General features: G+C 35.5%; 1 protein-coding gene across 6 annotated transcripts in view; it reads left to right on the top strand.

Moving 5' to 3' along the window:
* KCNT2 (potassium sodium-activated channel subfamily T member 2) overlaps positions 1-27,236 on the top strand; it is a 120,901-nt gene that overhangs the window by 60,925 nt on the left and 32,740 nt on the right. For 4 of the 6 annotated variants that reach the window (XM_051625444.1, XM_051625445.1, XM_051625441.1 and 1 more), the window contains exons 10-17: positions 3,947-4,127; positions 6,221-6,385; positions 7,938-8,074; positions 11,114-11,177; positions 16,036-16,144; positions 22,860-22,968; positions 25,888-25,944; positions 27,063-27,212. In XM_051625444.1, the coding sequence (XP_051481404.1) occupies positions 3,947-4,127; positions 6,221-6,385; positions 7,938-8,074; positions 11,114-11,177; positions 16,036-16,144; positions 22,860-22,968; positions 25,888-25,944; positions 27,063-27,212 (972 nt within the window). Of the gene's footprint in view, positions 1-3,946; positions 4,128-6,220; positions 6,386-7,937; positions 8,075-11,092; positions 11,178-16,035; positions 16,145-22,859; positions 22,969-25,887; positions 25,945-27,062; positions 27,213-27,236 lie in introns of all 6 variants that reach the window. The other 2 variants (XM_051625443.1, XM_051625442.1) reach the window with 1 other exon arrangement.

Here is a 27,236-nt window from a genome sequence, read left to right as displayed (position 1 = left end):
ATCCCTATTGATTTCAACATATTTATTAGCTAGTCATTCATTACTAGTCCCTCTAACTAGCTGCTTAAAACACAACAGTTATTATACAAGTTGAAGCTCAAAGTTGACGTCCAAAGGATACAATGCTGTTAGTTGCTACCTGATCCTGAAGGCATCCAAGCATCTGCAACTTTTGGCTTTAGCCTCTGGTGTGTCATTTTAGACCTCAAGAGGTTGTACCTGTAAACAATAATTTTTCTCTAAAAATAAAAAAAATACAGAAATCAGACATATTTGGCAACACTGACAAATTAAAATACAAATGGATATAAAATAGATTAACAACTAATATAAATTATGATAGTTAATGTACAGTGCTGGCAAACTGCTATCCAAATGGTCCGTTTCTATGACATGCTACTGCAGCATCAGGTGTTATTTTACTCTAGAGTATTTATTTCTGTACTATATGTGGAGTATAGTATTACATTTACATACAGTAGTTAGTTTTGGCACATAATATTCAAGCAAACAAAGATTCCTGGAATTAGAAGGAGAACTTCCAGTAAAACAAAGATTGAACTCACAAAAGTTCAAATGATACCTAAACTAAACATGACTAATCTGCAGAGGCTACATGTTACTATCTTTAATTTTTATTTTTTCAAGTGCAGTGGAAGTAGAGTGTTTAAAGTCTCACATCTCTTCTCCATAAACTTCTAATAAGTTTTCTGATACTACTTGTGCTTTAGCAGACCCATGGTTTGGGTTTCTGTGGTGTTTTTTAGTCATATTAAATCCCCTCTCTGTTAAACCAAGTACTCATTTAGATCCACTATCAAAAGACAGTCTTACTGATTTTACAGGAAACCTAGAATTGGCGTAGAAAGTGGTGACCTGAGCCCTATATTTTAATTATATGTTTTCTGTGTATTTTGCAGTCGTTTATTTTCTCCACAAGAACAATCTGGTGTGAGCATTGCCAAACATTTCTTTTCCTGCTTGAAATCATTATGTTTATCCAGGGATGAAATAGTAGGAGGAAGCAAACAAGAACAAGGAGATAAAAATATCACCATAAAATACCAAAACAGCCAAAAAATGAAGTCCAAGTTACTGCATATTTCATTATATCAGGAAATATGAGAAAGCAGACAAAAATATGTGCTGTCTGTATTGGTATATGCAGTATTTATGCATCTTCTAAAATAATGCTTAACAATTTACAATAAAAAAAAAAACAAAACACCTTGATACTACTATTCATATAAAGAATCAGGTTACATTAAATGATGTCAGTAAGTTGAAGGGAACTGAGTAAATAAACCACATGGACTTGGCTTCATGGCTAGCCAGTAACTCGCCAGTGCAGTCTCTATGTCTAATCAGATAGCCCAATTAGGCAGGAATATACTATAGACACTGAGTAGCATTTCTTTAGAGGAACTGGTGGTGAGATTCAAGTATAATATTATTGAAGGAGAAGTAAAAGAGGCAATATTTGGTAATTAGTTTCCTACAAAGTTGTCTCTCGAAAGTCAAGTTTTTCTGCAGTTTTATGATCTCTGGCTCTAGTGAAAACAAAAACCAGAGCAGTAAAGCACCTAGTAAAACTAAGACTTGGTAACCTAATACTGGATTTCTCATTCCTTTGTTTTCAGAGTTAGGGCTTCAAGTACAATTTGGTGGAACTTTAAATGAGGCGCAAGTATTTTTGAGGAAATAAATTAATTTGTTCAACAAGTTGTTAGTAGAGCTGAACTTCTGCTTCAGCAAAGAAGAGCAAGCTCCCATGTTTTACTGACTTTGATATAATTAACTTTATGTGAGAAGCTCTGGCTTATGCCCATTGAGTTCAGTGAAGAACAGCTTGAATCCACAACATTTCTGATGGCTTCAAGGAACAGAAATATATAGGATTATAAGGGAGTACAGATGATAAAATGAAATATTGATCTTACTAAATTAAATGGGAATTTTACTGTTCCCTTAGAGAAAGCTGAAATGGTTATCAGATTATTTCAGTTAAGCTAAATGATTGGGTGAGCTGGCTATGAAGGCTCATGAATGATAATAATACTAGTGATAAAGAAAATATCTCCTTCATCAAGACTTGATCAGAATGAAAAAAAAATGAAGAATTAAAAAATCATCACCATTGTGCTTTTAAAATTATGTATAACCTATTTAAATAGCAATATTAAAATTGCTTTTTACTTACTTGGATGCCTCTATAGTATACTCCATTATTTCAAATTAACACTGGAGAAAGATTTAGCTGAAATACTGCCTTGTCTGAGAATCAAATAAAGCTTTGTTAGAATAACTAGTTACACTCCTGTTAATATTTTCAGGGACAAAAATATAATTATCTTTCTTGTCAAAAGAAAACAAATGGGGATGGGGAGGGGAAAGGAAGAGCTGGAAACATAAATTATGGAAGATCTACATTACAACTCCAGTGAAAAATGTGAGACAAATTGGGTAGGAATGTAAAAGTATCAGTTCTGACTGAAGCAAGAAACTTATGCAAACAATGGGGGGAAAAAATCCCCACCTTTTTTAGAACATTTTGAGATGTGTGAAAACTACAAATGCTAGAACTGTGAATAGGAAACTGGGAATTTGATCCATATGTTCTGGAAATGCCACTGCCCACTGCTAAATTATTTTTGGAGAACAGAGAACTGAAGAACAACTGCTAAAGCTGTTATAAACACAGGGTCTCCCTGGTGATGCAGAGATCTTACCATGACAGATACTAGTGAGTGGCTATTACCATGTAAATGCCATATATGAAGAAATTGTCTTTGGTGTGTTCTAGAATAATTACTAAGGAATACAATATTAATGATAAATTTTCTCTCCTATTCTCTGAGGAGAAAGCATTTCACTAACTCTAAGGGAAAAAAATGCTATTCAGGATGGTTCACACATTGATTTTCTACATAAAGGTGAATATAATTTAACAGCCTGAACTGGTCTCAGTAATTCTTATGCATTAGGGAAGATCATATTTTAAGCTCAGGATGCTCTTTATCATGGTATATGTTTTCACAGTGGAGTATTTTTTAAAACTGCAACATATGAAATAGCAGTGGACATATTCTGCTACTCTGTCTAAAGACCAAAAGCACATCATGCTGACTGCAAGCGAAAAAATACCAATTAACTTGAGCAACCATTTACTTGTTCACAGGCATGTGTGACTGGAAGGAATGAACTTCTTTTATTCAGCTTTCAAAGACAACCAAGCCTGATATTTTTATTCTGTACTTTTAACAGCAGAATCTTCATACTAGTTGGCATCTTCCACTTTCTACCTGAAGGCTGACCCTGGCAGTTATTCCTTGGACAATTTGATAGCCTGCATTTCTCACATTCAGTTTGTTCTAGACAGTCAGAACCCATTTGTACCAACTTTATCCCCCTAGTATGTAACAGTATGTACTCTTATGACAAGTTCCTGCCAGTAACTCTTGCTACAGAAAGGCATAAAGACCAACACAAAGAATGGTAGATGTGAAGAAAGCAGTATGTATGTTTTCTTGGCCATACCAGCAAACTCCCTGAAAAAGTTGAGAGGTGTTTCTAAGAAACATTAAATGGTGGCAGCTACATAGCATCTCCTTTGTTCTTGTTTAGAAAAGAGTTGCATTGATCCATGATGTTCTATAAAGCTCTGTTCCCTCACAACAGCCACTAAGCAAAACCCAGCAACAAAGTTGTGACAATAATATTGAAATAATAATAAAAAATTAGTTTATTTTATTACAAATGACATTTGAAAATTGTATTAATACAACTCTGGTTTGATACTAGTTTTTACTCTTTTCAAAAAAATGTCTTTGCAAAGCAATTGATGAATTCTGCAAATAGAGTTCTCTGCACATATAATCATCAAACTTGAACAGACCCTAAGTACAGTTTTTATTTTTCGTGTCTTTATTCATTCTTTTCTACATAGTATTTGTGGAATTCAGCATCTGGAACGAGCAGGAAACAGGTTGACTCTCTTTGACTCCCTTTATTTCTGCATAGTGACATTTTCCACTGTGGGCTTTGGGGATGTTACACCCAAGATATGGCCTTCAAAGCTGCTTGTTGTCATTATGATCTGTGTTGCTCTTGTGGTGTTGCCCATACAGGTAAATGTGATTTTTTTCTTCTCTTTAGAATTGTTTTAAAAATGAAAGAATAATTTCTGAAATAATTTATTGTTACTGTTATTATTGCGTGTAAAATGTCAGAAAAAGATAGCTGTCTCCTATATCTCCTGTTCTAGTTAGTTGGTTTTTATTTTGTCTGTTCTTGTATAGTCTAGATTTACACTAAAAACCAGAGCACTAATAACAGTTTCCAAGTGTTGGTGAAAGCTTTCTGTTCCAGTCATGTGCCACAGAGCCCTTTCTTCATCCTGAGATTTATTAACGGAGTAATTAAAAAACAAAACCAAAAACCCAGTAGCAGGCACTTTCTTTGTGACTATTGCATTTCCTCTACAGACTCTCCCTGTTTCTAATCTTGGTTCTTTCCACTTCCTCTCTTACTCTTAAAGCTCAGTGCTAACTTGAAAGAAATCTCATTAAATTTGCAACTCAAGCAAATTGGGTTCACAGCTCTGTATGTTGGTGTACACATACACACACACAGAGCCAACAGTACTTAGGAATTTTTTATGCCTACTTAACTTTAGGACTTCTAACAGTTTCAACAGGCAAAGGCTGATTTATGAAGATCCAGCTATTACATTATTTACATGGGAAGCCCAAACCCTCCCAAGATGTCACTTGTTCCACACTTGGTGGTCACCCAGACCTTGTGCCCCCAAAAGGAGATACGGGGACACATTGTGCTTGCTTATCAAACCTTCATATTACACCTGCCAGACCATGAAGCTCCAAAGTTTCTCACACAGACTGAGCTTCCAGATTCTGCTTCTTTGACAGTGAACTAAAGCTTACTGTGAGCAGACAACACAGAAGTCCTGGAAGGTTGTAAGTTCAAGCTTTTAGCACTAATTTTCTTGAAATTACATGGACATTTTAATTATACCTAAATATTTAATGTCAGCCACACATGGTTATATGCAGTAACACAACTATATTCCCACTCAGTGGAAATCTAGTAAAATATTTATTCTATTGAAAAGTAAAATATGTTTTGTTTAAGAAATTTCCAGTTTCCTAGGAAATTGAAATTTAATCTTTGAGGTAGTTCTGATACACACTTTAGGCATAAGAGCTCTGCATTACCAGTAAATAACCTGGAACCTACTGCCCTTCCACATAAATTTACCTGTTATTAGCAACTTTGTTTTATAGCTTTGTAGTGATAATGGAGTTTCATACAGTTTTCCATACACAGAATGTAGGAGGCATTCTCTCCTTAGCTTTTGTCCTGCTATTATGTGAAATAAATTATTATTAATGATTCAGTCTGTATCAGTTGAATGAGGATGAGAAAAAGCAGCTGTTACACAGATATATAGTTACATTGAGCTCAGTATTAAATGCATATTACTAACAAGAAACTTTGAAATGGTGTTTGTATGTTTATTACCGATTGCTGTAATGCCACTGTTACATTATTGTCTTTAGTCTAGAGGATGCAGACTAGTAGACCAATGTTTATTGTTAGCCTGCATATATTGTTCTCCTGGCAAAGGCAAATTTGCTGTATCAGCAGCTGCTGTGTATTTAAGTTGTACCTAAATTTAGAAAGACAGACAAAAGAGTATACAGACAGTCACCTTCAGAACATTATAAAGTCTCTGAGAAGAGTTATTGCCCAAACTAAGTAAAATGCTGCTTCTGAGCATCCAGACTCACAAGATACACATCAGTGTGTGAAAATGTAAGCTTTCACTTGAGGGAAGCATTTATATCACATAACACTGAAAAAAGATTGCTCAAAGGTATTAAACACGAACAGGAAATAAGGTGCAGCCTTCATTCTCTAAAAGATTGAGATTTACTTTATTCTCATGATATTTTAATGGATTTACCCTGCTATTTGCATATAGTAGAGACTGGCTCTACTGCCATGGTTTTCAATCAACCTGTTATTAATTTCACCCACATACTAGAATTTATTTTTTTTTACATAAAAACCCACAACATTGTGGGCTAAGGGCATCTTTTCATAGAGGAATTTGGTGAACAAAGCAATGTTGCTAAGTCATGAGACAGCTGTGCTGTCTGCTTGTCTGTATTTCACTGACAATTGGCATCTCTTGCAGTTTGAACAGCTGGCATATTTGTGGATGGAGAGACAAAAGTCCGGTGGTAACTACAGTAGACATAGAGCTCAAACAGAAAAACATGTTGTGCTGTGTGTTAGCTCTCTGAAGATTGACTTACTTATGGATTTCTTAAATGAATTCTATGCTCACCCCAGATTGCAGGTACTTAAAGTGGAAAAAAAAGAAACTGAAAACACTGATTTTTTGCAGACATGCTTCTGAAATGGTCTTTAATTTGTGAAACTGAGTTTGCGAATAGCTGACTGAACTGGAGCTCTGTAATTACAATAAGAAGCTGAGATAAACTATGGAGACATTACTTTTAAGTGGAAGGAAAGAGCTTAAATCGATAGAATTACTGTCTTGTTGAGTTATGCCACTCCTTTTAGAAGCATTCCATACAAATTCCTTTTATTCTACCCCAAAATAGAAAAATAAATATAAATTACTCAAATTAGTTTTTCCTGTTGTTTTGGACTAGATCTAAAACACCTCATATGTCAAAGTGGTTTTGAGATTCTGCATTTTGCTTTGGTTTTTGCCAGTGTTAGGAAGATTAGATCCTTTTGGAATTGCTGAAATTAAGAAATAAATAGACATACTTCAAAGGACAAGGACCTTGAAAAATTACATACAAGAGATTTCTTTAGTATACACATATTCCCTAGCTAATCCAAACAGATTTTGTATATGACTTGTTTTGATCATATAAAAGCTCATTTATATGAGATAGCAATTTGGGTTAATTATCACTAGCTTTGCTGCGGATTTCTTTCTCTCAGTCTTCTCTCTGACTTCTATTAAGTTACCTGTGGTACCATGCTTCATTAATCAATGTAAAAAAAAAATTAAAATAATGACAAAAATGCAATCCTCTAATTGCTGAGCATCAATTTGACAAATCCAAATTCAAAATATTCCCCAGAACAATTAGCTAGTAAGAGCAATAAGCAGATGCACAAGTGAATCAATTTCTTTCTAGACCCATACACAAATTGAAATCCAAAATTTAGTTAACTAGCATGAAGAGCGAGTCAGGCTCTGTGATACACTGGAGATGAAGAGTAGTCCTAGGACAACTTATGTAGCCTAAAAGAGCTTATATACATTCCTTTCACAGCTGAATTGGGAAGCTGGAGGATGCTGATGGTGTTCTGGATTCAGTGCACTAAGCTTTCTGCAAAAGTGTATGTGTGCTAAGGAAGAGTTCTGAGACAAGCCTGTCTAAAGCTCTCAGTCTCCTCACATTCCATTTCTGTCTGCTTTTCCTATATGAACATGTGCATACTCCAGAACAATCTCAGTTTTCCTAACAAGGACTGTGTGTAGCACAGGAGACACAGTTTGGATCTGCCCATTAATATAGAGGAAAAAATACTGGGGGAAGACGATTCCATTTCCATTCTTGAAAATCATCTACATTTTCCAGTTAGAATGAGAGAAGCAAACAAAAACGCTCAGTTGGAAGCAAAAATGTTTCTAAATAGACTTTAGTTGCCATCCTGGGGTCTTTGTGAGCAGTTGACAACTGTTCAACCGTTTTTCTTAAAGAATTGAGTATTTTAAATGTGTATTCTAATAAATTTTATCCGTTAAATTTGAGAATTGTCAGATACATTTTTGACATCCTGAGTCTCTGTTGACTGATTCTGCAGCAACAATAAATGGTAACATAAAAAAATAACATGGCGCTTTCCCCTTATGTTTTTAACAGGACTATTACGTTGTTATTTTGTGTCCTACTGAGATGGATGCTCAGGTCCGAAGGGTGTTACAAATCCCAATGTGGTCCCAAAGAGTTATCTATCTGCAAGGCTCAGCACTAAAAGACCAGGACCTGTTGAGAGCTAAGTAGGCTATTGTTTTTTACTTTTGTTTCACTTACACTGTTTCATAAATAATTTTGACAAACAACAAAAGCTCTGCTAGATGAAAAGCATGTGTATTTACAAAGCAAGGCTCTTTGATATATATATATATTTAATATCTGGTATTTTTCAAGGAACAAATATTTGTAAGGTCTTTCGTTTGACCTTTTTTTTGTCTATGTCTTTTCTGTCTCAGTTTTAAAAGGTATTGAAATAAGAGTGCCTGTGATTTCTTCTGAAAAAGCAGTGCAAAAAATTCCAAAACCATCAGTAATGTTTCTATTCCTTGAGTAAAGATAGTAAATGTGATGGTATTTCTCCTGACCAGCTGAAGGGGGTAAAAAAGTAAACAAAAATAATTACCCCTGTTTGAACACCCATTGCACAGTTCTGTTTTCTTCCCAAATTCAGCCTGGTAGTGAAAACAACAACTCTGCTATACCTACACATACTCTTCTTTCAGGGTCTTTTCCTTACCATATACTTCCACCACTTCTGAAAAATCCTCTCTGCAGTTAATAGTGAATTACATTAATCTAAAGACATCAGTGACACACACACCCCCCCTCATTTCTCAGTCACTTAAAGGTGTGGAGGAATTCACAGTGGAAATCACATAGGAGGATAATCTCTTAACTCTCCAAAGAGAGAGAAGGGTGATTCTTAGCAAATAACTGATTTTATTTATCTGCATTGCTCTTTACAAAAGCTAATTCAGCAATTGATACAGATAACTAAAATTAATTGAAAATAAGATAAGGCTCTTTTCAGGGTTAGGAATTTTGTTTTAGAGAGTGGTTCCTTTTTTTTTTCTTGCTGATTTCAAGAAGGAATTCTGGTGGGAATTTAGCTGGCATTTGTTCTACACATTAGGAGAAGAAAAAATTAGGCTGTTCCCTAAAGATAATTTTGAATTTCACTTATAATAACCTGGAGGTAGTCAACTGTGGAACTGTGCTTTTTCTTGCAGAACATGTAATTGAATTGTAACAGTCACAGAATAGTTTTCAGCCTCTCCTGAGGGAATAAGTACAGTGGGAATTCAACAGAACATTAATATGAAATATATCCCAGTACCTGTTTGCTGTATTTCTTTTTAATGAGAACATAAAAAGGCACATGGTAAACTTCTAATAAATAAAGTAATGGTTACCAACAACAACAACAAATCATCAGGAAGTGTCTAGCTATCAAAATTTATAAATATATTAGACATTAAATGCAGTGTCAAAGTAACACAATAAAGGTTGCACCAAAAAGGAATACCAGAAGTTGACTGACTGCATAAGTAATAAATAGTCAGTTCTAAAGACTGTATTTTTCTTTTTATGCCCTAGGACACAATCTAACTTGACAAAAATGATATCTGTCCTTTCTACCTTTGAGAGCTTCACTTTGCAAAGTTTTGGTGTTCTCTGAACTCTCTTCATGTACTCAGCTTTAACAAAAAAACAGAATGATTTATGTCATGAGATATCACACTGATACTAAGACTGTTCATCAGCATGACTGGAAACTTCATGGCTACTTCAGAATTGGAAACAAGTGATTAAAACAGCTGCCATTCTCCATGCAGACAAGCACTAGAAAGTGAATAACACTCCCACACTTGATTTGTTCTGTCACAACCAATTTTTTTTTTCTGTCCTTCTTTCTTTGGTGAACTGTCACTATTCTTAATCCTCTCATGTCCACTCTTTTTCTCTACCTTAAACCTTTTTCTTTCATGAATTTCTCTCCAGTATATATGTGTGTGTGTGTATATATATATATATATATAAAATAGAATCATAGAATGGTAGGGGTTGGAAGTGACCTCTGGAGATCGTCGAGTCCAACTGCCCTGCCAGAGCAGGACCACCAAGGAATCTAGGGCAGGTCAGCACTCAGAAATGGCCTCATGTCCTCACTATTTTGGATATATTGATTTCCCTTTGTTAAAATACCTGAAATGGGAAAACCTCTGTAATCTTTTAAGGCTTCCCTTTTTTTCCTACTGCTAGGTGCATATGGAGAATCTACAATGACCTGACTGTATCCTCTTTATCTTTTCTTTACACATTCTCTGAATTTTCTCACAGAAAACACAAAAATTGAACCACTGTTTCTATAGTAAAAAACCAGAAGGTTGGCCAAGCTATCTGATATCTCAATATGGATAACTATTAATCAACTTTAGATAGTTGCAAATAGATCTTAATTTTTGCTACCAAAATAAACCCAGTTTCCATCTCACTCTTCCCTGTTCTGATAATCCCGTTTCTCTTTGCCCAGAAAGTTCTGTCTTTTCAAGGAGATCAACTAAGTCCCTATTTATTTACTTCCATGTACCAATAACTGAAGTAGGATTCACTGCAGAAGGATATCAAGATCTGAGATGAGAGGAAAACCAAATTTGGATGAAACTTTCAGTCAGACAGCTTTTTCTGTGCACTTCCACCACCACCACTCTCTATTATAGGACCAGTTGTATCCATTAAAGAATAGTTAGATATTAAAAGGTTCCAAAGAGACATGAACTGAAAATAGTTAATATAATGCATACATACACATAAATGTTTGTTATTTATCCCTAACATTTTTTTTACTACATCTACCCATCTTCCTGATATCACTAGGCAAGACAAGTCTATATTATCTTATAAATAATAACTTACGCATAACACAGCCTTACACACTCTGCAGACAGGTGCTATTTAGTCACCATGTCATAGTCATCACAGAGATCTCTTAATTTTGCAAATTAAGTGTGTTTGAGGGCAACTTGCTTTTATAATTTGACACAGCTTCTACTGGCACAAGAGACAGAAAGTTTCCCAGAAACTAGTCAAGAAATACTGGTACTTTATGAGTTAGTGCACAAGGTGACTGCTGCTGACTTCAGATCCTGACTTCCGATAATGCATGAGAACAGACAGACTAAACTTTCTCTGTATTCTGTTTCTATAAGCATACAAGACTGTAACACAAGTCCACATAGAATCTTGTTGGTATGTAACAGGCTTGTACTCCCCTCTCCTAGAATGGATGATGCTGAAGCTTGTTTCATTCTGAGTAGCCGCTGTGAAGTGGACCGGACAGCAGCTGTAAGTTTTAAAGAAATAACTAAGAATGAATGTGTATGCTGTTGTGTGTGCTAAAACCAGGACAGCTTTTTATGCTGTTACTGCCCTTACTCCCCTTCAGAGACCAAGACTTCTGTGAAGAGAAGATTAAAATTAGCTGATTTACACAGATTTTGCATGAACTTCTCTCAGTTTACATAATGAAAAGGTTTTGATTGGATTCTATATGGCCAAGATTTCACAAGTTTATGAAACATGATCTAATGGATCATTTCATATAACATACCTGCTTCTGGTTTTTTAGGAGATAAACTACATGACCTAAGTAGCAAAGGAGTTAGGATTTTATAGCACATCTTAGTTATGTATTAATGATTAGGTATACATGTAGTTACATACTATAAATAGAAACAGCAAAACGTGGGAAAACAAGTGCTTTGCATTATGTAGGTAGTGTTCTCTATCACTTGCTACAATTAACTTCATCTGCCATCAAAACTTAATTGTTTCCATACCTACACATATCAGAGGAGGATGAACATAAAAAGCAACGTAAGATGCAACTAGCAAGAAGAAAGGATTCTTCTAATTGCTAGGTAAGTGACCTCTTCGAAGCAGATTTTATCAAAAATAACTTACTTCTTTGTAGACTATCAACATGTGGTAAAAAATATTTTATTTAAAATTGAAGACCCAGTGCTAGAACCATCACTTGCAGAAAGCCACTGAACTCCCTGAGAAATAAATCTGCCCTCCCACTATAATATTCCAACATACAGAACTAAGAGCTTTGAATTTGATTAATCAGCAACAGACTCCGGAAAGCACACTAGCAAAAGCCACTGAATTGGCAGCAAGTAATCCTGGAGTAGACAAGTAAGGCAAGGACTCAGAATGTACTGTCTGAAAGTGACAGAAGTGCTAGGGTATTCAAGGATAAGAACAAGCAACAGTTCTTGCAAGTAACTGGGAAAATACCAGTAACTTCTGAGAGACTGAAAAATATCAAAAAGCCAAACTGCCTAAATTAGCCATGAAGTTCAGAATAAATCAGCTACAACATCTGATTGCACAACATGTACTTGGCAGATGTGAAATGGTTAGAAATGAGAAAGCTCGAACAAGTAGAGCATGTGAGTTACATTGTGCTTGGTGGGTTTATGCAGCTGTAAGGACAGTTGCACGAACACAACATTCACTTAGAGAGAGGTAAGCAGTTCATCTCTGCTCAACACCTCTCCAGAATCTATACAAGGAAAACACAATTTTCAACTCTGCTGAACTGTCCTACCAGTCAGACAGTGGACGCTACAAGAGTTCATGGGGCTTCCATCCATTCTGGCCAGCATTATGCAGTTTTGGTTTCCGAGTCATAGCCAACTACAGTCTCTCCAGGTAGCCAGCCTTTCTCTCCTAAGGGACAGTGTCCCCAAGAAATACCAAAATGTTACCTGGCCCTGTTCAGCTTCCAGTACAGATACAAACTATTATCAAATCTCATTTATCATTGCATCTGGAGCTTACAAACAGGCAAATCTTACCAAAGACATCGTCCTTTTCCTTGCTCTGGGACAGAATGCCCCTAAGTGAGTCATAATGGCTCAGTATCTCAGCTGTAGCAGTGATACTCTTGAGGGTCAAGTTTTTAAACAAGATGTCACCTTTCTCTGTTTTTGTTGCCATTGCTCACAGGGAATGCAATTATGTATAATGCAAGTAGAAAATAGGAAAACTTTTCTTTTTTAATTTGTCTTATTTTACTGTCTTCTAGAGCTCTGAAATGAATTTAATTTCCTATGCTGTTCCAGACCTATTAACTACTAACAACTTAAGTAATGTAGTACATAAGTTTACAGCTCATTTCTTGGCTGAAGGAAGTTCAGTCATCATCTCAGTATCAATCTTTATTACTACTTTTTTTTCTTTTTTTTTCTTTTTCACCCTGCTGTGCTTGAGAAGCTGACAAACTGTTATCTGTGCCTTGGATGCTCTCCTATGTCTGACAGCTGTCAAATGAAAACTTAATATACACTGGGGAGATTCTCAGCAAGAACTGCTGCTGTTACTCATGTGACTTTTGAAGTCCATGAGGGTTTTTATCTCCCCTGCTACAGTCCCCAGCAGAGGATCTCCTCATTTGCCGTGGATACCACTGGCTGTTCATTGCTTGCTATTTTGTAAGTAAGTTTTAGTGCCAAAGTCTCTGTTACTTCTGATCCATGGATCTCAAACTGTAGCTCAGAAGAAAAGTGCAATTACACATGACATGCAGTTACTCCATAAAAATTGGTTCCTTTTTCACTTGGAGGAATAGGAACTTCAACAGTCAGACCAAGAATTTGGCAGCTTTCCAAAGTCTCCTACTAGAAAGTTTCTCTTCTCTGGCAAGACAGTTCTGCCAGATTGTATTCTATCAAATGCTGTTTTGACATCTCAGACCCAGATGTAAGCTGCTCATCTTCTATAGCAAGCAGGACAGACATCTGTTTCACTTCTGGAGGACACAACTCTTCAGGAGAGTTCAAACTGAAGTCTGGATGACAATATTATTTTTTTTGATCAGTGGGTACAGAACAGCAGTCTGTGCCACACCATGAAGTTAGCCAGTAACTTCAATAGACGCCTACATTGAACTGCTCCACAAAACTAAGGTGCCTAAAAACAGTGCATCTGCTGTTTTAACCCTAGGAGGGGTGGGAAGAGAAGTGACTTTTGACTCATCCTATAGAGATCACTTCTACTGGCATACAAGAAACAGCCTTTTCTCACCACTTTTGCAAGCCAGCGTGGTCTGTGAATGCTTGCTTATGGAAAGGGAGGACACTGGTAATGTCAAACCCTGTGCAGAGCCACTGCAAGTGACTCTAAATGTGTTTCCGTAATGCTTTTTGCATAAAAAGATTGGGTAACGTCATCAAGTACACAGGTTTTTTAAATCTGTCCCCAAACCACTCCCAAACCTCTTACTTCTCCTCTAGTAAATCTGTATGACTGCCATCTATCACACTGCGATATTAACTGTTACTAAACTGTTATTAAGAAAAAGGTGAAATAATGTATTTTACCATCCTCAAAAGGTCTTCCTCTTGTTAGTCCATTCTACTATTTCTAGTAGAAGTACTTGCTAACATCTCAATTGACATTAAAATATTACGGTTTGAAAATGTCAGTTACGCTCTGTTCCAGGCAGAGATTTTTCCCTTGTGTTCAAGAGTCTGAAAGCTTTTCTTGTAGCTGATGCCACAAACATAGTGAATCATTCTTTATATTTTATCTTTTAATACCACCAATTTAATGATTAGGCAAGGCATTTCAACCCAAGTGTTGCTTCCTACATGCAGCTCTCAAATACTCCCTTCTAAGTCTGCAATAAATATAAACTGATGGCTGATACACTGAAATTAGCCCTATTTCTTGAAATTCAATATATGAATGTATTATGATGTACTTTACTTTTATGGGATAGCAGTACTCACCCTGCAGTTCACTTTTGGCATGTGATAACAAATACAAAAACTAACAGGCTGGGAAATCGCTTGGAATTGCTTTGGTCAGTAGCTGACTGAATTCTGACATCAGTTATGCAAATGTTTTAGTTGCACAAAAATGCAAATCTGTTTATAATAGAGCTTAGCATTTTTAGAACAATTTAAAAAATCTTTTAACTGCTGGTGTCCTCAAATCTTACTTAAATTCTGAGTCTCTTTGGAAGGACATATATAATACAGCATTCTTGATTAATTAGACTTGACTCATCACTACCATCTATGTTTTCACACAATTCTTTCACATTCAACTGCCTCCCCTTCCAAATTCTATGCTCCCCAACACTTGGCAGAAAGATAGGAAAGGGAAAAGATACCTTATTGAAGATTTCTGGAAACAAGCCTTCTGTTCTGGATTCCAACAATTAGAGTATGTTATACTAGTATCATAGGATAATGGAGGCTGGAAGGAAGGTCAGGAGGTTTCTAGTCTGACAGAAGTCAGTTATGAACACAGACCACACTGCTGATGGTTTTCTGTCAAAAGGTTTGTGTAAAAGTATCCAATGGTGGAGACAGCATAGCCTTTCTGCACAGCATGTTTCACTGCCTGACTGTCTTCCCAGGGAAGGGTTTCTCCGTATATCCAGCCTGAATCTCTTTTTTTGACTTGCATCCATTATCTCTTGTCTTTGAATCATGCATGTCTTTGTTGCATTGAGGGCCTGTGAACTGGATGCTCTGTCTAGAGTCAGTTGAACTTGTGCTAAGTAAAGGGGCACAATCACTGCCCTCTATCTACTTACTATGCTCCTGTGAAAACAGCCCAGGGTGCTGTCAGCCTCCGCTGCTGCCAGGGCACACTGCCAGCCTATGCTCTCAGCTTGCTCTCTGCCAGCTTTCTGCTGTTGTTGGAGACGTCCCTCACTCTCCACAACCTTTCAATTACAAGAAAGCAACTGTACAAGGACATTGGCTTGCTCTCTCAGGACCTGTCTGATCCTGTGAGCTCCTATGGGTTGAGTTCTCTGGAGCAATCCCTGCCTAAAATCATCCACTGCAGGTGATTCTCCTGCTTGAAACCTACTTCAAAGCAGAGGCCTGAGACCTTGTTGGTAAAAACTGAGAGTACTTCAGCCTCATCTGTGTCTGCAGAGTTACTGGATTGTCTGTGTATATAAATTACATAAGGGTGTGTCTATATACATGTATTTAAATATATGTAGTACTACTTACATAACATGTACATAAACATCCATACCAGCTGGTTTTACATAGTCTTAAAATGAAGTCACTCTGGGGTCACAATGGAGTCACTCTGATAAGAGGTTCTTTTTCTAACGTAACGTGGTTATTTGTATTTCATTGTCATCACCTCACACTCTTTATTCTAGGATCATCAAACTATTTTAAGAGCATGGGCAGTTAAAGACTTTGCTCCAAATTGTCCTTTGTATGTCCAAATACTGAAACCTGAGAATAAATTCCACATCAAGTTTGCAGGTAAGTGTAAAATTTCAGCCATTTGAAACACTTGTTAGTATTTGGCAGCTTGTATCATAAACATAGAAGCCAAGTGAGATGCTCCAGACATATTTACTGCTTAGAAGCAGATTGAGAGTGCAGTATTGTAAAATACCAGGAGTTGATATCCTATCAATAGTAAATGTGATGTTTTACATTGAAGTCTTATTTATAAGCACTTTTAAGGATTATTACTCTCTTATGTTACATAACATGCACAGTAGAATTATTTGATATAAAACATTGTTAATCCTGAATTATAGATCCAGTTGGTTTTCCAGCTTGCTATATCCATGTCTTAAAATAATTTCTGTCTACTAAAACATCCTGTTATTAAGGGGAATGAATATGTGTTCACAAAAGGCCAAATTTTATCCAACCAATAACTGAAACAAAAAATTTTCCCATTGGACTGTGTTTTTTTTTTTTCTAATTTGTATGAAAAACATCATTTTAATTACTTCCAATTTCTTTTTGAAAGAGACATACCATTTAATTCTAAATCAAATAAAATGCATATCTTAGAAACTATGACATAAAATGCAAAACTAGGTTAAGAAATCAAAACAAATCCTCTCTTGTAAGAGATTACCAGCTTTAATTTGACACATTTCTCTGCACTATGTAGGTAGGTCTCTCTTTTCTATATAAAAGCACACATAGGTATGTACATACATATATATATATGCTCATACTCAAAAACTCAGAAATACTTTTATAATTAACTCCTTTTGCCTATCTCCAGAAAAAATGTCCCATGAAGCAGAAGCAAAGCTCTCCTTTTCAACTACAGTTTTGAAAATACAGTTTTCTTGAAGTATATTCTAAGGACGAAAAGATTGCTGATTCATACAAAATTAAAAAAAAACTCTATGGAAAAATATTAGTCTCTTCCATCATCCCAGGACGTGATGAAAAAGTAAATTACGGTGCTAAACAATTCCAGAGCAACCATTAAAGCTGTAATTTTAAAAGCTACTGAATTTACCACTAGATTGGAAATAAGGAGAAAAGCATCAATAGCAGTTCTGAAGTTATAAAAGTGTAATCTCAAGCTATGAGAGGGCACAGCAGGGAATAAGGCTCATGTTGTGACACGAATGATGGCGCTTTTTTATCTTCTCCTTAAAACCACACAGCGCAAACATAATCTCTTCTCCCTACCCATAGCTACTTTTATTTATCGGTAAGTGTGTTAATTTGTTGTTCCTAATAGTATTTTTAAGAGAGTTTCATTATTCTTAATGGCTTGTCTCTGTAGGAGGTTATATATAACTAGACTTGCAAAACAGAGGTAATATTTCATATCTTTTCTAACTCTCAGAGTGCTAATTCGGACCATATTCTTTTAAAAACCACAAACAACAATAAAAAAAACCCAAACCAAAACCTCTTTTTGCAATATTTTCTTCAACTGAGCTTAACCAATCTGGTATCTTCCTACCTTCATTTATGTTCTGTATTCAGGGGCTTGAGGAGACCTTACATATTCTGAGCCTCTTTTGCCCCTTCTAATATCAATTATAGTAGCACTGTATTTGAAGTCTAAATATTTATATAGCACCTTGCATTCCAAAAGAATTCCACGTGGATCAGAGAAGTCACTGCATCCATTTCCCACACACTCTCTCTGCACAACAATAAACCTAGAGATTTACAAGGCTTGCTTCAAGATTAATTTAATCTTACTCACAGGAAATTTTTAATGCAGTTTTGAATTCAGCAAGGTTACGAACATGGCATAAACATCACCTCTCCGTGCTTGCCTACTTAAATTGTTAGGCCACCGACAGAGTCATGAGAGCAGTATTTGTTTGCCTACATTTTCCTAAGAGGACTCTACAGTGGTTATTAATCTTATCCCACCCTTCTTTATTCTGAAATATGAACCCAGTGGAGGGCTTCAGACTACAGCCCTGTTCAGAGTGCTTATGGAAAAAAACTGTCATAACCATATGGAACATTTCTCTTAAGTGCTTTTCCTATTATGATTCAAGATTGCTTTATTACTGCCTTAATGCAAAAGCTTCTTTTAAATTTGATATTCCTTTAAAAATGACTCCTTTCTTCTGAAGATTTCCCCAAACAATATTATGCTTTTTTATGAACCTGTAACAGGATTTATTTCTGTTTTGTTGGATTTTTTTGTTTTGTTTTTCTCTACATACAGGTTTAGAAACGATTACTGTCAGAAATAAAGTTTCTGAATTTAGAAAAAAATGCAACCAAAGAGTTCTGGAAAGTCCTCCTAACAACAGTAACTTTGAGCTACATTGAAAAATTCATAGAACAGTAGAAGCTCAGTTTCTCAACTGAGAATTATTTCTCAACCTAATTATATTAGTTTGACCAGTCATCCTCAATTGCATGAGACAGTCCTGAAATATAGACCCTGACTGCATTTTCCCACAGTACAGCATCCTGGAGATTTTATCCCTTAGGCTTCAGAAACAGTATACAGGACAAGCAATTGTTACAATTTATTACCATCTGGTAGACAAGACACTCCTATTCTTCCTCTCTTTAAGGATTCTACTCGAACTTATTCTTGTCATCACAGCAGGAGAATGGAGACACTTTGCACAGGGTAGTATGGCCTGTCAGAATGGCAGGTTTCCCATCTTTTCACCTGATGCCAGACACCTGCCCTCGCATCCTGTGATTTCTCTGTTATATTTTACAGTGTAGTTTAACTACTTTGTTTAATACAGTAACTTACGCTTGTATTAACACAGTGGAAATATTTCTCTGTGCTTGAATATGATACTTCAGCGGAATCTGAAAAGCACAGGGCGCTTGTCCCAGCAAACTCCTTTGCAAGTCCAAGGTGTGAACACTTTCTAAATAAACAGTCACTCTAACAGGACAGTTATCAGATGGGCAAGGAGATACTATCACCACTGTTCACAGGCTTACGACTTAAGCTGAAATGCTTTGGTTACTCCTTAGTAACTCCCAATATACAAATGCCTTGGCATACCCAGTTTTTCTTTCAGTAATACTGCATTTTCTTTCACAGGCAGTTATACATGGTTTTCATTATCTTCCTTTTTCTTCAAGTGCACAGGGCTACAAAAGGCCATGTACCCTTAATGCATCCATCTGGCATTGCATTTCAGCACAAACATGAAATAAAGTGAAGACTGTCCACAGCAGAGCGATACATGCAATTAAGAGACTGGAGTAAATGGTGTATTTTCTGAGTTGGACTTAAAAATTTTATATATTTGCTAGAAAATAAATTATTTGCCTTTACCTTGAATATCCAGAAATTATGTATAATCATATTTCCAGGAATTGGGGATACATTTTGACATTATCTATTTATTCAAAATTTAGCAATGAATTAGCAGATTGATGAAGTCTGACATTAAACATTCAGTAGTTTATTCAAGAGGTACATAGTCTAGATTCACCAAAATGGATACGGAATGCATCTGATTATTACCTACAAATTACAGATAAAAATAGTTTAGAGTTTCTCTAGCTTGTCTGGCAGTGATCATGTTAACCTATCAAACTGACAAAAGCAAAGTTTCTCAGAACAACTGCATCAGGTCTAGAACATTCTTACCACATGGCTGATGCTGCAGGTATAAATCAGTATTGTGAGTATGTTTTGTCATCAAGAACATGACAGAAGTCATAATTCACTGCACTACTACACCTATTTGAGACAGACATAGCAACAAATTTTCTGTCAAAATGTATTTACAACAGAAGCTGTAGATTCTGGAAATTCTAAATGGAATATTTCTTTACGTAAATGCAATCAAAATACTTCTGTTTGGTAAACTGATTTGGCTTATTTAATACTCAGTTCAAGGTAAACTGCAGTTTCCTCTACTGCTTCACTGCCATAGTGAATGAATAATTTTCTGATTTTGAACTGGACTGATGTCCCAGACCTGAGGAGAGGGAGCGCTGTAACCCAGCCTCCTTCCTACTCACTTTAGAAGAGAAAGCATCAGGTAAAGTTCCGTACAACCCTCATCCACAGCTCTACAATAACAGCCCTGAACATCAATATGAAACATAGGCATATAGGCAAGTTGTAATTTGTCAAATAGTTGGAGAAATGAGCAAGTTATTTTTTACCTGATCTGTGTCTAATACAAGAACTTAAGTCCAGCCAAGAGGAGAAACCCATAGTACCTCTCTTCATGTTTCAAATGGCTACAGTATTTCTAATCCACAGCAGTTTGATCACTCAAGCATCTTTCCCCTGGTGTTCTCAAAGTACCTCTGAGAATTCAAAAGCCTCAAAACACCTCTGAAGCAGGTAGGGTATTATTTTCATATACCCATTTTACAGATGCAGGAAAAATGAAGAAGGCCATAATTAGCTCACACAAGGCCACTGTCTAAAATAGGCTTCTGAGGTAAAAACCTTTACCATCACAATGTGAATCTCATACACTTGCGAGATTAAGATGACTGTTGTAGGACAGCAATCCCTGTTTGCTGTGTGCTGTATTCTTTGTTAACATGACATTTTACATAAAATCCACCCATCCAAAAAGTCCACCACATACATTAGAGAGTAGAGAACATATGGAGGATTTAAGTCCAAGAAATACTTTTCACTTGCAGTGTGCCATCTATGTTTTATTAATTTTCATTTATATTTAGGTCAGCCTGTACAATTTGGTTCAAGTACAAGATCTGAAATAATAGATGATGAAATAATTTTCCTGTGTATTTTGTCTTGTTCCGATTTTCAAAAGTATTAGCAATAACAACATTCTAAATAGAATAAAGGGAGGTTATTTGGCAAAATCCTATATAAATTAAAAAATATGGAGAATTCTCATTCTTTCAGTATGAGGGAATCAATATGCACTTATATAAATCTTTGCCATCTGACTAATGGCAATGAAATGCAGATCTTCCATCCAAGCAGTAGACTATGCCTTACTCTTTCAAATCTCTAGTTTAAAATTAAAATAGATTAATAATGGCACACGATCAACTATAAGAACCCATTTCTGTCTGAAATATTTTCTGCAGGAAATATTTAATTGCTGTAAGTGAAATATATTTAGGGGAGGAAAAGTCTCATTTTGTTCTATATTTGATAGTGTCTTTATATAACTAGATTCATTCCTTCCTTATGACATTTAAATAAGCCTTCATCTTCAGAAAATGGGAGAATTAATTTCTCCTTTCAGAAGGCAATGATTCTGTTACTGAAAAGACTAGGAATTTCACAAAAATTAATAGGGAAAGCATACAAAGCATGTCCTTAGTTTTGTTTTCAGTAAGTAGCATGTTTATAGGTATACCATAAGTATTATCTAGAAAGTTAGAGAGAAGTTAGAGAGGTAAGTTAGAGAGATAACATGGTTCTGTGGATTTCAATGATTCATTCGTGCAACTAGACGTTGAGAGATGTAGGCAGCTCAGATCTAGGTGGGGAGATTGTTTGCTTACATTTACACAGCAGTCTTCATATGCCTTATGTTTTGATCATCATTGTATTCTTTCTCATCAGAAGCAAATTCTGTTCCCTTTTAAAGTAACATAAACTGAATCAAACAAAATTCAGAAGGAAAAATATTTACTTAGCATGCAATAATGCCTTCATGACCTTAGAAAACCTCTTGAAGTTTCTACACTTACAAGAAGTTTAATTAAATTGTAAGTTTTGTGCTTATCCCTTCATATATCTATTTTAATACTGTCACAGGTATATGTGAATGACATTAAAGAGTAATTTCTATTTCCTTTTCATGCTGTCTCCAGCACTGGAGAGCATTTGACTGTGATCTGAATTTTAAGCACTAGCCATCCAAGTTGAATAATAATTCATACAATACTGAAAGCATATGCAGAAGATTTGGCAGTTCTAAGTATAAACCAATACAGAGGACTAGATATAATGGCTCTGTCGCTTTCTCTTCTCACTTCCCTTCCCCTAAATTCCGTTAAAAGACAGAGGAATATTGTTCCATCACAGCAAGTACTAATGTGCAGATATACTTTCTTGTAGGGACTCTCAAAAACAATGCATGATTTTGTGATTACAAAAGCCAGACAGAGACAGGGGAAGAATGTGAAGTTGTAAAAACCCGGAAAAGAAACTCCCCCCCTCCTTGCCTAGACTACAAGGAGGCAGCAGCTGTGAGCAGTTCCTGGGGGAGATATTAGTCAAATCTCCGTCACACACTGAAGTGCAGTTCCAAGTCCCAGAGCCACTGCTAAATAACTGGCCTGCAAAGCCAGTACAGCCTGTCTCATTGCTCAGTGCTCCTGCTCTGCAGTCATATAGACACGGAATTCTCTCTCTACAGTGCTTCATGCCTCCACACCAGTTAATGCGAAGCTGCAGAAGGTGCAAAAGATACAAACAGACTATGCTACATGGCTTACTCCTACAACTTGTACAACTGATAGCAGCAAGATAGTGGAAGTGGAACTCACAGAGCCATTGCATCTTCTCCATGTGTAGCTGCAGGACTGAAATTATGAACTGGATGAAAGACTAACTCATGCAATTTGAGTGATAGCATAAATGAGGCAAATAATACACAGCTGCTCTGTGGTACAAGTGGAGGATGAAGATCTGGAGGCAAATTTTTATTGTCCCTATCTTCACCATTTTCCTAGACAAGGAAAGGAAGGGATAGTTTTGTTCATTGGAAAGTGTTTTTGTAAAACAAAATCCTCTCTTTTTTTTTTCCCCCCCTTACAGATCATGTTGTGTGTGAAGAGGAATTCAAATATGCTATGCTAGCTCTAAACTGTATATGCCCAGCTACCTCTACATTAATCACACTGCTAGTTCATACATCTAGGGGACAGTAAGTATATACTAATATTTTAAAAAAACAACCTTGTAAAAGTTACAAGTTTTTTTTGGCAAGTAGCTTAATCTGAACTTCCAGACAACTACAGTTTTTAAAAATAAATTGGAACTTTTGGCACAATAAAACCATCAAGATTTTTTACTTGAAACTTACAATTCAGTAGATTGAACTGTGGATGTATCGCTGAAGAACACCAACAAGACCCAAGAATACCTATTTTAATATGCTAATTTTTAGATCTATTTTTGTACATATATAAAGATTCCCAGTCATTCAGCTAAAAAAATCTTTTGCAGAAAACATGTAAAATATTCTTTCCTATTCAGTGCCTGTACATTAAGAATCAAGCAAACATACATGTGAAGAGAGGGTTTTTAACAAAACTAACCACACTGCCAAAAGGGGTAGAGAATTACAGTGTCTTTACAGACTGCACAGTCATGGTAGAGCCTCTTTGTATTTATCAGAATAATTTTACCACATCTAGTATATCTCTGTTATGCTATATGCTTGAAATAAAAGGTATTTTTATTAAAATATTGTGGGCAAAGGGAGGCATTGAAGAGTAAATCTCCAAATAAATAAGTACGAGGGGAATACATGCATATAGATTGCACAAGAATACATCTGAGAGTCCAGAAAAAATACTTACTTTTTTTTTTCAAGTAACTGTGGACCCAGTAACAGCTTGATATTTACATGCAGAGTTATTTAACCATCTACATGGCATTTATAGTATTCCTCTGTGCCCAGGATGGGGAAAACTAAAATTATTGCTGGAAATTTCACTACCAAGAACAATAAATGTCAAGATTTTAATGGCACTGTCTGAACTAGAATCTGTTAATATGAAGACAACAAAATACTGTTTATGTGTCTCCTGAGAGTCACAGTGAAATACATTCGTCTGCCTAGCTTTCATTATCTGACATGCACAGAATACAGAGCATTTTTAGTTATTTCATGCTATATTTACATGAAGAATGGTATTCTTAACATCACTTATTTTTTAACACAGGCATATTGATCATTTATACACATTCCAAGCCATGATGCAAAGTAACTGCAGTAGGATGCAGAAGCACTTACTTTCTTTGCAATCCAAATTAATTTATGTAATGAGGGTTGTTAAAGTAACTGATTTCTAGTCTGATCATTGTATAATGGAAGCAAATATCTTTTTTGCACAAATAGTTGTCAAGATTACTTGGAATCCTTACAGAAACATACAAGCTTGCTGTATAAATACAGACAAACCGGAAAAGTGAAAAGGTCTAGCCATTCCTCTACTTTAGTCAGCACTCAGAGCATTTAATCTCCGATGCGCTCCAAAATACTGAAAAATGGCAAACTTTGGACAACTTAGAGCATCTGTGTTACTGTGGGACTAATTGGTTGAACAGATGTGACTGTTCTTTTAAACCACATTATATCTGTGAAAGTTTAAAACAGACACATTATAAGGAAAAAGCTTCTAAAATATTTCAAATTTGAATAGTCTTGACTTCAAAGTGCTAAAAAAACCCTCAACCTCAGTCCAGTATTTCTTTCTCAAGAGTATCACTTTCTAAGCTTTCATATTTGATATTTCTGCTAGTTCATTTAATTTCATATTTGCTATAATTTCACGTAATTCCCAAACATAACAAAGGACGTAATCCCCAGACCAGTGAGGTTTTTCTTCCCTTTTTATTCCTTAGAAATATTTAAAACAAGGACAAAGTTGTCTCTTTAGTAGGCTTCTCTGAGCCTACTAAAAAGCCCTACTGCACCTTTGAAAAGATGAAGTAATGATGTACTTGAACTAACTTTTTGCTTATAACCAAGTGTTGTGTAGGCTATGTTTAACTGCAAGTTCTGATTATATTGGGTAATCTTTTTAAAGTCTATTCAAAGTCATTGGGAGGATTTTCCTACTACTTTGTTCATGTTTGTATTCACAGAAGCCACATAGCTGTTGATGCACAAGTTTAGTAACTTCAATATAGTGACTGGGAATGTTTTTTGAAGTTACTATAGATAACCAAGTTTAAATGACTGCCTGTGCCTTTTCATCAATGGCTCTTTTTACATGATACTTTAGCTGCACGTAACCAGAGGAGATAATCAAGAAACTGACCACAACATTTGTTGATTTTTGTCATTCACTAGTGAAAAGTCATTCACTAAGGAAAATATGACTACTTTGAAATTCTCATTCTTAATGTTTGTTAATGGAATGAAGTTATGATCTTAACCTAAGTGACTTACATTTTAATGGAATTAAACAGTTCACTGACAGCTCAGAGTTAAAACATTGTCCCAACTGTTATACTCTTACAAATGAAGTGCTACCTATTCCACAGGGAATCTATCCCCTATATTGAATATGAAATAGTTTGACATTGTTAACTTACTGGAAGTTGGAGGCAATACATAGCCACAGAATACAGGAAAAATTATTATTCTCTGTTATCCCAATTAGATTGATAATATAATAAAGAGCAAACAAAAAGAAACACATGTACATTAATTAATACCACCTTATAGTCCAGTATAAATACGTGAGGAGATTGGGGAAACCATTTATTTTGTAAGCAAATTTGGCCACATCAATTTGCTATTAAAATTAAGAGGAAGTTCACTGCTGTTTATGTGAACTGGCTTTGCTCTTAAATGCTTCTTTTCAGATTAAACAAACTAGGTGTAAATAATCCCATTGTCTTCTCAGCTGTTTACGGAATCCAAAACCTCAGTCTGTAAGATACCAAAATTATACCTTGAAATTGTATTTTTAGTATTACCTTTTATTTTAATGATTAATCTTAATATTTATCTTTAAATGTTATCTAATTATATAATCTAGTAATATGCATTATGATAAAAAAAAAAGAAAATAGCCTTTTTGACCTGGACGTAATGTGATCTTTGCAGAACAGCTCCATGGGAAGCTTTTAGACAACTAACTGGAACCAAGCAGACTTTAAACAGGTAAGTATTTTATTTTAGGGGGAAAATGAAATATGGAAACATTTTCTTCTGTAATTACATGTCTAGTTCTGCTATTCTACACCCAGTACTTTGTAAATACTGTCGCAATAAAAATTATTTACTTATTTCCATTTTGAAACAAAATGTTTCTATGCTGAGTATGGAGAAGAATGGGAAATTTGAAGAAAACCGTAAGTTGTGTTAAGATGTGGGAAATGTATAAATGAGCACCGAGGAGCATACCCAGTATCTTGGGATCTTAGCTCCAGGTGGCAAAACACAGAGCACTTTTGTCAGTTTTATGTCCTGCCTGCATATATGAATGTATATATCTGAATCTGTTATTATCCATATATAAACCCCATGCAGACAGAGCCTTGTTTCCACATGAAACTTAACAAAGTCAGCATGCAATAGCCCAAAGTCTGCAAGTTTTCATGTTAGCTGAAGTTTGGAACTTTTCCACTAACAATCCATCTGGATAAAGAATGATAGCTGCATATAGTAAAGGATGATATGCTTAATACAGTTAAATAAATAATTTATTTTCTTGCACTAGAGAAAAGAAGGTATATACTTGTCATAATATAGAAGTAACTAAGAATATCCATAGGCTAAATGCTGAAGATAAATGATAAGTAATTACAGAAAAAAAAAGTAATCTTAAAATGACTAAGATAAATGGGCCTTTCCTGCAGAAGTGACTTTAAATGATTCTTCACCTACTTCAAAGAGGAACCAGACAATCTGCCATGGAGCTTCTGAAGAGACTGTCTTTATGAATAAAATGAGCATGCTCTTGGTTTCACCTGTCATCTTTAAATTGCAATGAATCTACTTATTATGGCGTGAATTTAAAGTAACTCAGCCATATCTCCTGATACTAAAATACATAATCTTATACGACTATTACTTAGCACAAAATGCTCTTTAATTCATTAAAACAATGTCTGTACTTTAAGTATTACCAAGCTTTGATCTCAAATATTTCTTTCAGATTAGCCTATAATACCTTTTAAATAGACATTTGTAGTTTCTATTGCCATGAAATACTGTTCTGATTAATAAGAATTTTATAGTACGTTTTAAATTATTCTCTTTATCTGTACTTGTTTCAGGGAGAGTCAGCAATCACCAGAACAATGGCAGAAAATGTATGGCAGATGCTCTGGTAATGAAGTGTATCATATTAACCTGGAAGAAAGTACTTTTTTTGCTGAGTATGAGGGGAAAAGCTTCACATATGCTTCTTTCCATGCACATAAAAAGTATGTTTACTTTCCTATCAAGAA

The sequence above is a fragment of the Apus apus genome, chromosome 7 (genome assembly GCF_020740795.1).
Source record: "Apus apus isolate bApuApu2 chromosome 7, bApuApu2.pri.cur, whole genome shotgun sequence".
NCBI classification, from domain to species: domain Eukaryota; kingdom Metazoa; phylum Chordata; class Aves; order Apodiformes; family Apodidae; genus Apus; species Apus apus.
Note: the sequence above shows the minus strand (reverse complement) of the source record. Positions and strands in the feature narration are given on the sequence as shown.